The sequence below is a fragment of the Lygodium microphyllum genome, chromosome 14 (genome assembly GCF_053477565.2).
Source record: "Lygodium microphyllum isolate KBCC chromosome 14, Lygodium_microphyllum_v1.1.10, whole genome shotgun sequence".
Classification (NCBI taxonomy): domain Eukaryota; kingdom Viridiplantae; phylum Streptophyta; class Polypodiopsida; order Schizaeales; family Lygodiaceae; genus Lygodium; species Lygodium microphyllum.
Window position 1 is genome coordinate 58,595,702 of NC_141148.1, and position 15,291 is coordinate 58,610,992.

A 15,291-nucleotide genomic window follows, 5' to 3' on the forward strand; every position below is an offset into this window, starting at 1 on the left:
CATTGGAAAGCCCAAATGGTATAAGAAAGAAGTGATATAATCCTCTTTTAGTCGAAAAGGTTGTTTTGAACTCATCTCCTTCCTTCGTTCTAATTTGATGGTAACTAGAATGAAGATATATTTTGGTGAAGACCTTGACATCCTTAAGTTCATTAGATTATGAATGTAGGGAATAGGATACCTACTCTTAACCATTGACTCGTTTGATTCCCTATAATCAATGCACATGCAAAATTATCCATCCTTCTTCTTAACCAAGAGCATGGGAGAGGCAAATAATAATTGACTTGGCTAAATTAAGACCATTTGCAATAACTCCTCGACTTGTCGATCGACCTCTTCCCTCTTAAACCTAGATAAGTGATAGGGAGGTTTGTTGATGGGCTTTGTATTGGGCAACAAGTCAATAGGATGGTCAACCTCTCGTTTAAGAGGCAAAGATGATGGTGGTTGAAACAAATCCTTATATTCCTCCAATAACTCTTTCAATCTTGGGTTCCTTTTCTTTGGAGAAGAAGATGGTTGATTTGGTGGTGGCTGACTTTCATCTACTTTTTCAAGCAAAAGAGTGAAGATGTGTGACTTGGCATTGATTTCCTTCTACAATTTCTTCATGGAGATGAGCTCTATGTGTTTATGGACAATGCCCTTTAATTCTATGTGTTGTCCTTGCCAAGTAAATTTCATTCGCATTTATTCCAAATCCAAAGTAAATTTGCTAAGATGTTTCAACCAAATATAGCCAATAACAATGTCAATTGGCCCTATATCCAAATTGATTAAATCCACTTGTATTGTACAAGTAAGTGACAATTCAATAGACATACATGGACATACTTCTTTACTTGACTCATAGGCACCATTTGCAACTTGTATCCACAAGGACGATTCCATATCAATGGGTAGCAACTTCAGCCCACTCAAGGATTTGGTATTGACGAAGCTGTGAGTACTACCCGTATCCACAAGAATATCTGCAACCTTGTCATTGATGATACCTTTGAGTTTAAGTATATATTCTCCATTGCATCCCATCCATGCAATTCCTGATTGGTGATATGCTCTTCTTCATGCATTTCTTCCACGATCGGATAAGCATCAACATGTAGTAAATTTTTCATAGCTTGAGTAATCACCATGTTGATTTTAGAGTTTTTGGCCTTGCACTTCAACTTGTGATCTTGGGACCACTTTCTGCCACATTTAAATCACAATCCTTTGGCATGCATTTCCCTAAGCTTATAGTGAGAAAGAAAGTTGTTGTTGGAACTATTTTGGGTGAGTTTTGGAGCACTTTTAACCCTTGAAAATTTCACTTTTACCTCAGCCATATTTTCAAAAATTTGTCCCTATTTTGGAGCATAATTTCTAGCTTGTTTTGAGGCATAAATAAAGGAAAAGTTGGCACTTTGCTGTAATTACTATTATGACTAATGAAACCCTTATTTTCTTGCTTGAAACCCTAGCTCAATTGGCTAAAAACTTGTCCACATCTTGAGGCTGATTGGAGGAATTACTTCCCAAACTTCTTTGCTAAGAATTCCCTGTATCTCTCTTATATTTTTGAGAATATCTTTCAACCAACTAAATTTCTTCATACAAAGTTTGGGTTGCTGAGCTCCCATCTATGATGATAAGGCGGGGTCAAGACCAAAGATATACTTGTTTAACTTTGCAAAATTTGAAATGTCCTCAACATTCGTAGAGAGATTCAAATAGGTATTTGAATAATCTCTAACAAACATCCCTCTTTGGGCCCATGCATACTATCTTCTTTTAAGTCTTTCCTTTTCCAAAGGGGAAACAAAAACATCAAGCACGACTTGTTTGAACTCTTTCCATCATGTGGAAAAATGTTAGCTAACCTTGCACATGTATCGCCACTAAGTGTGAGCATAGCCTTCAAGGTGAAGAGCCGCAAAATAAATTTTTGCTTCATCCCTTCAAGGATAGAGAGTGAAATACATCTCAAGTTTTTTTTATCTACTCTCCTACTTTGAAGAAGGTGAAGATTTTTCCCCCTTGAAGTTGGTGATATTTGATCTTTTCTTTATACTCCTCATTGTAAGATGGTTATAAATTGTTATTTGGCTATCCATAAGAGTATTGTCTCCATGAATCCTTATTTCGAGAATGTTGCCTAAAGGAGGGTTGTCCAAAACCAAGTGATGGGGGTTGACCATTTGAGATGTGCTCCTTACTTGAATGATCTTGGGTTGATCTTCTTCCATCAACATGAGCTTGGTTATTGACTGCATTTCCTTTAGCTACACTAGTGGGTTGATGGTAGAAAGATTTATAAAAGGTATCACATGCATGATTATCTTCATCCAACATAATGTCATCTTGTTCATCTACATATCTATGATTATCTATAGGGTTTAAAACTGAGGTCTTGAAGTATAATTGCCATGAGCTTGGGATGAAAAGAAGTTACCCCTCACTTTTGATGGTCCACCTCTTTCAAAGGTAGGTATAATAGGTTGAGTACTTTCCTTGTTAAGATGGGCTAGATTGGCATCATGAGAAACCCTATGAAGGTCACCAATAGGTTGGGATTCTCTTTGTGATTTGTTATCCATGTTTCTTATAATTGAAATAAGCACTTCAAATAGAGATTTATTGATTTACTATAGCTCAATAATCTCCTTATTCATTTGTACCACTCCTTGCATCAACCCTTTATTCATTTGTGTTAGAACTTCATTCAATTTCTTCAAATCCTTGGAAATCCCTTCATTCATGTGGTTTAGCTCTTGGATAATAACAAGTAGTCATTGACTACATGTGGTTCATGAGTATCTTCAATCCTTTTATGCATGCGGTAAGCAACTCCTACACCAATGTCTTCATCTCCTTACTCATGATTTTGAGCCTCATTTAGTGTAATTTGACCCTTGTTAAACTCTCTGACATCATCATTCATTGCTTCTAAAATAAGGTCTTTATTCTTATTTGTGGCCGTTGAAAGAAAAGTGTTGTAATAATGGACTACTTATCACTAAATCCTTTGTTTCTCCCCAAACATAGCTCCAATCCAAGTGCTCTACAACTCAATGGGAATCTTATGAGGTGGGAATATACAAGATTCAATTAGGTTTCAACTTAGAGTGAAGGCTTTAGGTGAGATAATGGCAAACATTGTACGTCTATTATGTTGTCCAGGTGCTGTCCCACTGTACCCAATATCAGTAAAACTGAAATATATTGAGCTTTCGATATCGGATCGATGAGATTTTTGATTCAGAATGGATATCAATATCCCCTTTACATATGAAGCTATCAATCTCCAATTGTGGATCAATGTAGGATTTTCTATAATAATATCTTTACTTTTGTGGATAGAAGTTCCATGCACCCTATCTACTACATGTAAATGCCCTATTTAGACCTGTAGGAGTTCCTTGTGTACAACAAACCCAAAAAACACCTATAGGGACTTGAAAAGGGTTATTGGGCACATGTGGGGATGAAGATAGACCTATAAAATAGTGGGTATTGCCGTAAAAACTTGTAAGACTTGTAGCAACCTATAGGTATCAAGAGGGCAAGAAATACCCTACACATCTTCCATTGTGTGTTCTAATGAAACTTCAAACACTTGTAACTCTCTAAATGGGCTAAGGTATTGTTGTACCACTATTAACCACTACCAAAGAGGATGTACCTACACCTAAACTTAAAATTTACAAGGGTTTCAAGACTTGAGGGGTGTGCCAAGTCCCTCCTCAAGCTAGTTGATGCACCCTTTCAGGGTCATAATAAAAAAGGGAGGGTTACCTCTCTATTGTCTTTCTAACTCACCTAGCCTCCACAATCATGTCTTGCAAAGTGGATCCTTAGTGACACACAAAATGCTTTGCGTATCTATGCACATCACAAGGATAGATCTTCTCCTCACATTATTGGAATGGCACTGTCAAGTTCTAAGATTATAGATGTCCACATCATTGTCTTGTTGTTGCAAATCAATCCTCAACTTCCAATGTGTATGGTAATGGGAAGAATTCTTTTGCTATGCTTACTTCTTGGATGAGTATGTTCTTGCTACCTTGGGAAGTAAGGTCAAAGGGAGGTAGTTTTAGCCTCAAACTACATTTCCTTACCATTCTTCATGAATTTGGCCACATAAAATGTCCATAGTATTTACCGTTGTAGTAAATAGCATGCTATGTAGCAAAATCTATATTTTCAGGAGATTTTTGTGTTGTAAAGCATGTCAGAAAGAAGGGGGGAGAATCATTGACTTTCACGGTTTCAAGTTTTTTTACACCAGTATTCTTGTTAAAACTCAGTCATATGTGTTGTTAATTGTCCATAACAAGTTTGAACTAGTGTTGATGAAGAGTGACATGTCGGGTACTCCTTGCTATTGAGATTACATGTGATGGGAAGGTACTATAACTAGTTGGTATGTATGCTTCTAATGATTTCTCTAGCCATTGCGAATTATGGAAGTAACTGCGATCATGTCTTTCTCTTGGAAGGCCTCATCTTATGATTAAGGACTTTAATATGTGTGTGGATCCATCTTATTCTACCTCCAAACATGGATTGATGGATAGGGTTGAATGCCATGATTGAAATGCTTTTGCATTAGTGGTGTTGTAACAAAATCTATAGTCTTGGTCTTGTCCATGGTTATATACATTTCATTTAGCACAACACTTGGAAACATGGAGTGGTTTGGATAACATGTATGCCATGCATAATGATTCTTTTTTGGTAGAGGCTTTGGAAATTTAGGTTTTGCAATGCTATGCACTCTCTCATCATTGGTGTTTAAGATGCTTATGCACCCTATTCACCCTTTTTAATGCTTTTTGAATTTAAAGCTATCATTGTGCTTTACTTACTTATTCCTCTAGTGCATGAAATATTTGATTGCCATATGAGACATTTATTACATCAATTCTTACTAGATCTTCCATCTAAAGGGGCTAGCTCTCTTGATTTGTTGGTATATAATGTGCAAATAGTTGCTAGACAATATGGAATACATCATGCTACACTTCCTAGACAAAGGTTGTAGGTTGCATATTAGCTTCTAGGCTTAGAACTTTCTGCACAAGCATCTCTTGCTTTTTGCCTCTATGAGACTGTCATATTTCATTGATACAAATGTGATTTTACTAAAGGGAGTGAGCCTGAAGAAGTGGAAGCACAGAGCCGAAGCAAGAGCTATGGTGGAAGGAGCAAGAGGAAGAGAGAGAGACACACAATGTGGGAGCTCCAACAGTCACAATATGTGACCAACCTTCTCTTTATTCAAATGGCAATGAAAGAATAAAGAATAAAGTGACAATGATGGGTGCCTGTCATGTGCAGTGTATAGGTGAGTGGGTATGTGGGTACTCTCACTGTAACTAATGCACGAGTGACTAGGCACATGCGTCTTTACCCCCAATAACCTCCCATCTAAATGTGAATGTGTCCCTAGTGAGGAGAGAACAAGAAAAAAGTGACAAAGTACAAATGTATATAAGTACAACAGGATGAGGAAAGACGTGATCTCATCCAATGCACGTCAACTTCCTAAGGAAGGCAAAACGCTCCACTTAGAGACTTTTAGTGAGTAGATCTACAAGATTTTGGTCAGTTGGGATCTTGACAAGGTCAACTAATCTATCCTCACAATGACCTCTCTGATGAAGTGGTAATGCACCTCAATGGTTCATCATCACATGGAAGCCCAAATTCTTGGCAACTCAATAGCACTCATAGAATCTGAATGCAATCTACGGACCACGTTAGTAATACCAAGGTTTGCCATCAAATAGCCAAACCAGAGAGCCTCCTTGTTGCAAGCCTCAGTGATTGCAACATACTCTACCTCTGAAGTAGATAGAGCCGTTCATTTCTACACCCTAGACATCCAAGAAATAACACCTCTAGCAAAGGTGAAGACATAGCTAGAGGTGGATTTCCTACTATCTGAATGCCTTGCATAATTAGAGTCAGTATATCCCACCATTCCTGTATCATGGCCACCATAACAAATGCACATAGATGTTATGCCCTTCAGGTACCTCATGATACCCTTGATGGCATTCCAATGTCATCTGCCAGGTGCAACCATATAGCATGCCACAACTCCCATTACGAATGCTATGTCACGACGAGTCGCTATCATAGCATACATCAAGCCACCCACTATGGATTCATAAGGGATCTTGGCCATCTCAGCCTTTTGCTCATCAGACTATAGACAATTAGCCCGACTAACCTTCATGTGAGAAGGTAAAGGACAACCAATAGGCTTATCATCCTATAGATGAAATTGCTTAAGGACCTTCTAGATGTACTCCTTCTATGATAAGTAGAAAAGCCCCTTAGAGTGATCATGCACGTAATGTGTATCCCAAGAATATGTGAGGCCTATCCCATGTCCTTCATCCCAATAATATAGGAGACATCCAACTCATCATGAGCACTCCCAACAATTAACATATTATCCACAGAGAGGATCAAAATCATAAGGCTGCCATCATGAGCCTTCTTTGTGTATAAACATGGATCCATATCACTACGAGAATATCCTTGTGATGAATGCATAAAGGCATCAAACTTGTGATGCCATTCCCTAGGTGTTTAACGCCGTAAAGGCTCTTCCTCAATTTGCACACTAGGTGATCCCTACCAGGTTGTGCAAAGCCCTTATGCTGCTCCATATATATCTCATTATGCAAGTCCCCATGAAGAAAAGCCATTTTGACATCCATTTGATAAAGATCTAAGTTAAGTTGAGCAACCAAAACTAGTACCAAGTGGAGGGGAGTTATATTCACAATAAGAGAAAAGACTTCATTAAAGTCCACACTATGTTCTTACTTGAAGCCTTAGCAACCAATGTGGCCTCGTATCTCAACTTGGGGCATCTAGGGGTACTTTTCAACTTGTACACCTACTTGCATGGTAAAGCACGCTTAGGCAAAAGAGCCAAATCCCGAGTATGATTTTTTTTGTAGTGAGTCATAATCTAACTACATGGCCCTCTCCCAAGAGTGGCTATCACCTCTGCATATGGCCTCATCATAAGTAAGAGGCTCATCAGCATATGTCACCATAACATAATCCATAAAGGGCTCAAACTATGCAAGCTGTTGTCTATCTCTAGTAGGCTACCTCAAGGCTCGCTATGGGGCCTATACATGTAGTGGAGCATCAGGGACTTGGGCTACAAGGACATCAGCCTATTGCTGCTATTGCAGGACTATCTAGCTAGTTGTACAATAGCAAGAGGATCCTCCTGAAATATCACCCTGGATACCTCAGCAACAAGCTCAGGTTGCTTATGCATTTTCTCCTCATCATGAGAAAAAACATCATAGCTACGGATAGCTTTCGAGCCCACAGATCCCATAGGCGATACCCCATCTCATTTGCATCTCCATAACTAAGAAAGATGCATTTCCTAGACTTAGGATCCCTCTTATTGCACTTGTCCTTGGAAACACAAAAGAATGCCTCACAACCAAAGACACGTAAATGAACATATAAGGGAGGTTTTCTAGACTATACCTCCTTTGTAACCTGATAGTTAAGAGCAATTAATGAAGACTAATTTATCAAGTGTATGGTAGTAGTAACTTCCTCAATCCAAAAATGCTATGGCAAGCCTGCTTGGCTAAGCATACTATGACACTCTTGAATTATCCTATTTATGTGCTCAGCCATACCATTATGGGGTGGGGAACTCACGCTTAATACCCCTCAGAAAACTGCTCAAAGGTTTTAGAGACATACTCACCCCCATTATCTGACCTTAAGGCATTTCAGCCTATACCTAGACCAGTTCTCAATGTAGCCAACGCTGAAATGTAGCCAAGACATCCAATTTTTGCTTTATGAAAAATGCCTAGGCCTTATGCATATAGTCATCAATGAAAGCAAGGAAATACTTTGTACCACCTAACGACTTGCAAGTCATGGGACCACATACATCCAAACGACTTGCAGGGCATATGACCACATACATCCAAATGAACAAGAGCCAAAGGCTCACCCATGCATGTCATACTAGACTTATTATGCATATTACGTGTCTATTTGCCATATAAACAATGATCACAAGACTAAAAGTACTTACAAAATGAATGAGTTACTAAGCATTTTCATTCCTTTCAAGGACATGCGCCTTGAGGCGAAAATGCCAAAGAGATACATGTGGAATTGCATCCATTGCCAAACTATGGTCAATTGAACCATATACAAGCAAGGGATAGAGAGTGTTGGAATTAGCACCATTGGCAATGATAAGATTCCCACATGTAGTCTTCCACATGAGGAATCACCAAAAGAAGCCACATAGCCTATATCATCCAAAGTGTCAGCAAAGATAAGGCTCTTCGTAAGAGCCACTACATGATGTGCATCATGAAGAGTAAACATGAAACTTGAACCAAACTGCAGCTAGACATCAGTCTCTACACAACATTAATATCTTCAATCTTAATACTAGACTTGCTAGGGACAATGCTGCAATCATTATTTTTGTATTGTACTTTATCCTTGCCCTTTTCTTTGTGCTTGTCCTTGTGCATCTTATAACACTGTGGCCGAATATGCCCTGCTTTCCCACAATAATGACAAGTCAATGAGGACTTACGACCACATGACTTATTGCGAGATTGTTGAGAGTCCCACTGCAATCATTACCACTCCTACCATTATTGCCTCTAACTATCAAAGCATGAGAGGTGCAGGAAGGATCGACATTCTTTTTGTTAACCTCTTCAGTCGAGTGCATCCTCTAAATCCTACAACTGTAAGCCATCAGTAGGTATGTTGGCACACATAGCAATATGAAAGGTATTCCGTGATTTAGGATGTGTAACCAAGATGAACAAGGGGAAAAGAGTACCCTTGAATTCAATCCCCTGTGTAAACAAATGATTGATAATGGAATGAAAATCATTTAAGTGAGCTAACATAGAAGTGCCCTTCTTCATGCCAATGTCCATGAGTTGCTTCAGCCAATAATCTTCTTGGCACCCCCTCATGATTGTGAGAGCAAACAAACTCCTTAAAAGCCAAATCATGATCATAAATTGCTAGTTGTTTTGAAGCTTCTTTTGCGGGAAGGCAAACCACAACACAAGCTAATGTTGAATAGACAGTACGATAAAGCCTGACCACTATTGCTAGTGCGCTCCTACCTACAAGTACTGTGTTGTCAAGTCTTTAAAATCAATTCAACTTTTTTTGCATGTTTGTATAATTTATCATTTATGGGATATCATTTTAGTTTCCTTATGTGCATTGCAATCTTTTCCTCCTTTGAACTAGGACACCCTTGGCAAGATTGGATGATTAATGGTCAACTATGTTTGGGCAATGCATTAGCAAATCAAATATATCACTTGCTTATACTAGCTCTGTGACGGGAAACCACAATTGGGGTCTTCACAAAGGCCACAATTGGTGGAAATTTGTGGTAATGGTGGGTTGGGTTAATAAAACTTTATTTAAATACAAACTCTTTTAAAGCGAATGTTGGTTGGTGCTCCTTCCCTTTCTTTTGTGCTCTTGAGATATCATATCTCGAATGGCTAAATGTTTCCTCATCAGTTTCTTTCTTATCGGTGGGTGGAAACAAGGAGTGTTTGCTCTTGAGTAGTAGGGCTATTGATGCTTCCAAAGGATTGGCTCTTTGGACAACCCAAATTCTTGGATCTTGTGTGTAGCCACATATGAAAGTTCTCTTCCACTTTTTGTGCCTTTGGGATTGTTGGAAAATATGGGCTATGTGGTATGCATTCATTTTGGATGTCACTTTTGTAGCGTAGAGTTATATCGTGTGTTTGAGGGACCTCCATTGGCAACTTCACATAACTGAGCTAACATATATTCTTTCTTGACTAGATTTGCTTCCTTGGCGTGTAGTTTCTTTGGTACCCTTATCGATTATATAGATCATTTGTTTTTGTAGTCATGTTGTACTTCTAAATTTTATGTTTTGGCAATTCATACAATTACCAGAGAGCGAGAGAGAGAGAGAGAGAGAGAGAGAGAGAGAGAGAGAGAGAGAGAGAGAGAGAGAGAGAGAGAGAGAGAGAGAGAGAGAGAGAGAGAGAGAGAGAGAGAGAGAGAGAGAGAGAGAGAGAGAGAGAGAGAGAGAGGTATTTATGTATCCAAAAAGGTAGAATGGCTTATGAGACAAAGAAATGAGAACATTTGACCATGTTGTCTTGACTTAAGAACAAGAATGAAAATGAAAAGTGAAAAACAACTAAATATGCTCATGCTTACAACCCTAAGGACTACAAGTGTGGGCTACCATCAAAATGATATCTTGATGAACCTTTAGGGACTTTTAGTATCCCACTTGGATCAATACGACTATCTAGAAGCAATATACTCTCCTCACAAGAATAATGTTTGTCATGGGTTGGGTCCATGATAGCGAGTCCATTGAGAGGAGGTACTTGTTTCTTTTATGGCAAGTGATGATGGATCAAATCTATTGAAGGGCTCTATTAAGTGTGGTTTCCTAGTCTATTGTGACCTCTCTAACTTGTGGATGGTGTTGCTATAGTGGTCTTGCTTAGTATGCTAGCTCTAGAGCTAGTGTTGAAGAAATTAGTAAGAACCCATTGGCTCATTATCTCTACCTTTGCCTTTGTCTTGCTTCTCAAAAGTTTCTCATTATGTGTTTGGAGCTCCAATAAGAATAGTCCTAGGTGTTTTTTGATCCTCGTACTTCATGAACCTACAGAAAGGCCCAAACCCCTCCTAAAAAAGGCAATTAAAATATTTTTAAAGTGTTTCCCCATTAAGTTGCAAACATCTAGGAGTACTATTGTGTGTCACCATGTGGAATTGGTCCTTGATTTGGGAGATTATAATATAATATAGATTGTGCCCCTTCTTCGAACATAGTCCCCCCTCTCCCATGCAATCTATAATTATATACTATATGAGAGAAAGAGAGAGACAAAAAAAAAAGAGATACCATACCTACATATAGAAGCATATATAATCTATTTTATATATTATTTATAGCTTCATCTTGGGAATCTTGAACTAGTGAGAAGGTTCATGAGCATAAAGAGGGGTTTCTTTTGAAGGGTGATTTGCTTATGAAAAGGGAAAAGGTGAGTCTTTGAAAGTTCTCTCTGTGTGTGTGTGTGTGTGTGTGTGTGTGTGTGTGTGTGATGAATTTCTTTTCTAATTGGACATATGAGATGAAATGGGATGATATATTTTGATGGTTGAATATATACATGCAATGTGTACATACTCTAAAAACACTCACAAATGCACATACAATATAAACATAAAGATTAATTTTCTTTTAGAGAAATTAGATGATATTTTAATGGTTGAATATGTGCATGCGATGTGTACATATTCTTAAAACACCCATAAAAACACACACAGAAAACATATATGCACACATATGTGCAAACACATACACATGTATACAAATATGCACACATGCTCCTACACATGTAAACATATGAGTGAGAGAATGGAGAGAGGGGGGAGGCAGACTAGAAAATTTGGAGAGAGAGAGAGAGAGAGAGAGAGAGAGAGAGAGAGAGAGAGAGAGAGAGAGAGAGAGAGAGAGAGAGAGCTATGAAGGAGAGAAGAGAGCAAATAAAGGAGAGGAGAGAGATGGATACAACATTATAAAACATGCATTTACATACATGTATACATAGACACACAAACACATACACCGACACAAAAACACAAACACATACTTGCATGCATGCACATGCACATACATGTGTACACAACATGCACACATATGAAGTGAAAAAAGATGAGAGACAATAGACTCGGGAGAAAAAAAAAAAAGGACATGAGAGAAAAATGATAAGAGGGAGAGAGAGGACACACACTTAATGAGACTATAAAAGTGGAAACACACGTATTACACACACACACACACACACACACATACACACACACACACACATGTATACACATATATATGCATATGTAGAGGGAGGATAGATAGAGAGAACAAGATGAGGAAAAAAGGAATGTGATGTTTTATTATAACATTCATTATGATGCACAGTTTTATATTAAAAATTTGAATTTATTTAAAACCTAGTACCTAAAGTTGCTTATTAAATCTAATATAATAAATGACATAAATAGTATTAAAGTGTTAATACTAATACTTTATTTTAGAATAATTTTTACTTTCTTTAAACAACACTTCAGAATAAAAGCATTTTAGCATATTTGATAGAAAATAATAAATTTAATTTTCTTACAATATGTATTATTATTAGAAGCTATATAATAAAATTTATTATGTATAACAAATTAAGTATTATATATACATTTAATATAGTATTGATTATTGCATTAATGATACATATTATATAATAAGTATTATTATATTATTAACACATTCTATCATATGATATTTTTATACATACATTTTAAATATATTAATATTATTCTTTTGATCTCACTACATAGTAATTAACTTATTGTTGTAATAATATTATAATATTCAAATATCATATACATATATAATGCGTTTTTATATACATAGTATAAAATAACATTTTATTACATATTGTATGTAATATATTATAATATACATATTAACATATGATACATATATAACATGTATTATCGTATATTATAATGTATAATATAATATATAGTATATATTATTGTATACATATTATAACATTATTGTGATATGTATTACTAATATGTATTATAAACTAAGTGTTATTATATTAGTAAATTACTGCCATATATGTTCTATATTATTTTATATGTATTGCCCACAAGTCATTATAGGTCACACACACATAGTGAGTGAGTGTGTGCATGTGTATAATGTGTGTGTTGCCACATGAAGCATACCTTAAGACTTGAAGTGCCCTAATTTATACTAACACTAGCATCAATGATTCTCTCAAATCTTCACATGTAGAAGGGGGGTGAAAATAAGTGTATATGATTGGAAAAAAGCATAGATGAGAGATCGATTAAGTGCTAACAAATGAGTATCACACACACACACACACAAAATATATGAAACATGTGATATAGTGAAATTATTGTAGAAGTTCTATATTACCTTAGTTTTAACACACACACACACACACACACACACAGAGTATGTATGTATGTATGTATGTATGCATGCATGGATGTACATATGTATGTATGTATATATATATATATATCATATTTATAATATATTTAATCACATGTAGAGAGAAACATAAACACCACATATGCGTGCACACACACACACACACACACACACACACACACATGTGATATATGTGCATGCGCATGTGTAATCATAGGCACACATACATGCACATTATATATATTTGTGTGTTATCTTTTTCTTTTTTCTATTTTAAAATACGTTAACTTCAAAAGGTAATATAAGGGACATATCTTACACACACACACACGCTCAAATCACTTAAACTACAACTGCATTGGTGTTGTTTCATTTTTTTTTTCTCTCTCTCTCTCTCTCACGTACACATACACATTTTACATATGTTTTCAAGAGGCGACAGAGCCTTTGCAAACCTCCTTATATTTCTTCTACTTTAGTCTTCTTACAAAGAATTTGAGCTCTTAGGTGGGCAAACAAAAAGGATAAAGAAGGCGCATGTCAAATAAAGATCCTTTGGGTTTAAAAAAAAAAAAAAAAAAAAAACTGGGGGGAGAGGGGGCGGGGCTGTTAGGACGCGTTTTCCATTTCCAAGTCATGGGAAAATTGGTTAGTCAACCGCCCAAAGCGCCCGCCCAATACATGTAACATCCCTCCCCCCCTCCTCACCATAGAGTATATACCCACACACATACACACACACAAGGGTATTCTGCGCGCCCGCATAAGCATACAACAATAACTAACACACAGCCTCCTTCTAGTCCTTTTCCGCCACACGTTCCCAGAGCGTTTCTGTGTTTCCTGTCCCTCTTCAGAATGAACAGAGCCTCCCCATGTTTCCTGTCACCCGCTAAAAGCGCTGCCTGAGATTGACAGAAGCAGCTCCTCTGCTATTTGTCGCAGAGTGCCGCCATATCTCTGTATAAGAGGTGGACAATTCTAAGGCTAGATGTCAAGCAAAGGGAAAAACAGTACTATCCTCGAAGACGACGATTACCTCACATTGGACAAGCTCTCCCTGCCTCTTTCCGAAGAAGTCATCCAGAAGGATGGTAGCTTCACTCTATGCCTATGGATCTACTTCTTGAAGAGCTGCAAGTCTGGCATTGCTATCCGTCAGGTTCGTGGCATCTGCCATTTACTTCATCACATATTCAAGTGAACGATGCTTATCAAGTCTGGCATGGGTATCTGTCAGGTTTTGCATAATAACCCATAACAAGGTTTGTGTCTGAGTAAGGAAGCCATCAAATGATTTCCACAAATTAAAAATTGCCTGTGGCATTATCAAATCATATCCAAAAGATTGAAAAATACAGAAAACTCATCAAAATGTGTATAATACTCCATCACTGCAACCACACGTATCGCATATTAGCATTTCAGACTGATAGCTGTGCTGCCTTGTCAGGAGTCAAGGTGTTCTTTCTCATTTGTGCTCTTTTTTTGTAAAACAATTAACTGATCTCAGTAGTGATGCATGTACCATCAGGTTAATACCCAAACCAAGGAAGAAAGGCCCTTTTTGACCTTGGATATTGACAAGAAACTGAGCCTTCTTTTCTGGAGTATCCGGACAGAAGAAACAAGTGTGGAAGGTGATGCTATTGAGGAAGCAAATTGCTTGGTCTCAGCAGAACAGCCATGCCTAACAGAGAAATGGGTTCACATTGGCTGTGAGGTTAGTCTTACGTGCATGCTCTATTCCTCTTAACAGCTTGGTTGAACAGTCATGCTCTATTCCTCTTAACAGTCATGCTTGAAAGACATGGTTCTCTTTAATGTGCATAAATGATCTGAAAATATCAAAATTTTGTTTTTTTCAGTAAATTATTTTGAGCTTTCTTATATTAATGGCCACCTCACTGTTGATATGATTAATGAGCAGTCTGCGATTGTCATCTCCCTGGAACTGCAGATTAATGTTGATGTTATTCGACTGCATATGGATGGTGTCGTGATTGGTGAAAAGAATCTAAAAGGGTTTGTAGAGAACAGTGAACGAAAATCAATCATTCTTCTCGGTGGCAGTGGTCGAAGTACTGTGGAGGATGTGCAAGGGTACGTGCATTATGTTCACTTGCTGCCTCAACCAACTGTAACAAATCACTATGTTAAGGTACACTTCACACCAAAAATGATGCTTGTTGACATTAGCTCTCAAGCATTTG

At 37.4% G+C, this 15,291-nt stretch overlaps 1 protein-coding gene across 3 annotated transcripts in view; it reads left to right on the forward strand.

The window, feature by feature from the left end:
• The first annotated feature begins 13,792 nt into the window (after nt 1-13,792).
• Nucleotides 13,793-15,291, forward strand: part of LOC148025629 (SH2 domain-containing protein B-like) — a 45,281-nt gene continuing 43,782 nt past the window's right edge. Inside the window, exons 1-3 of one of the 3 annotated variants that reach the window (XM_087692842.1) lie at nt 13,793-14,240; nt 14,613-14,801; nt 15,039-15,239. In XM_087692842.1, the coding sequence (XP_087548968.1) occupies nt 14,070-14,240; nt 14,613-14,801; nt 15,039-15,239 (561 nt within the window). In that variant the 5' untranslated portion in view covers nt 13,793-14,069. The remainder of the gene's footprint in view (nt 14,241-14,612; nt 14,802-15,038; nt 15,240-15,291) is intronic. The other 2 variants (XM_087692843.1, XM_087692844.1) reach the window with 2 other exon arrangements.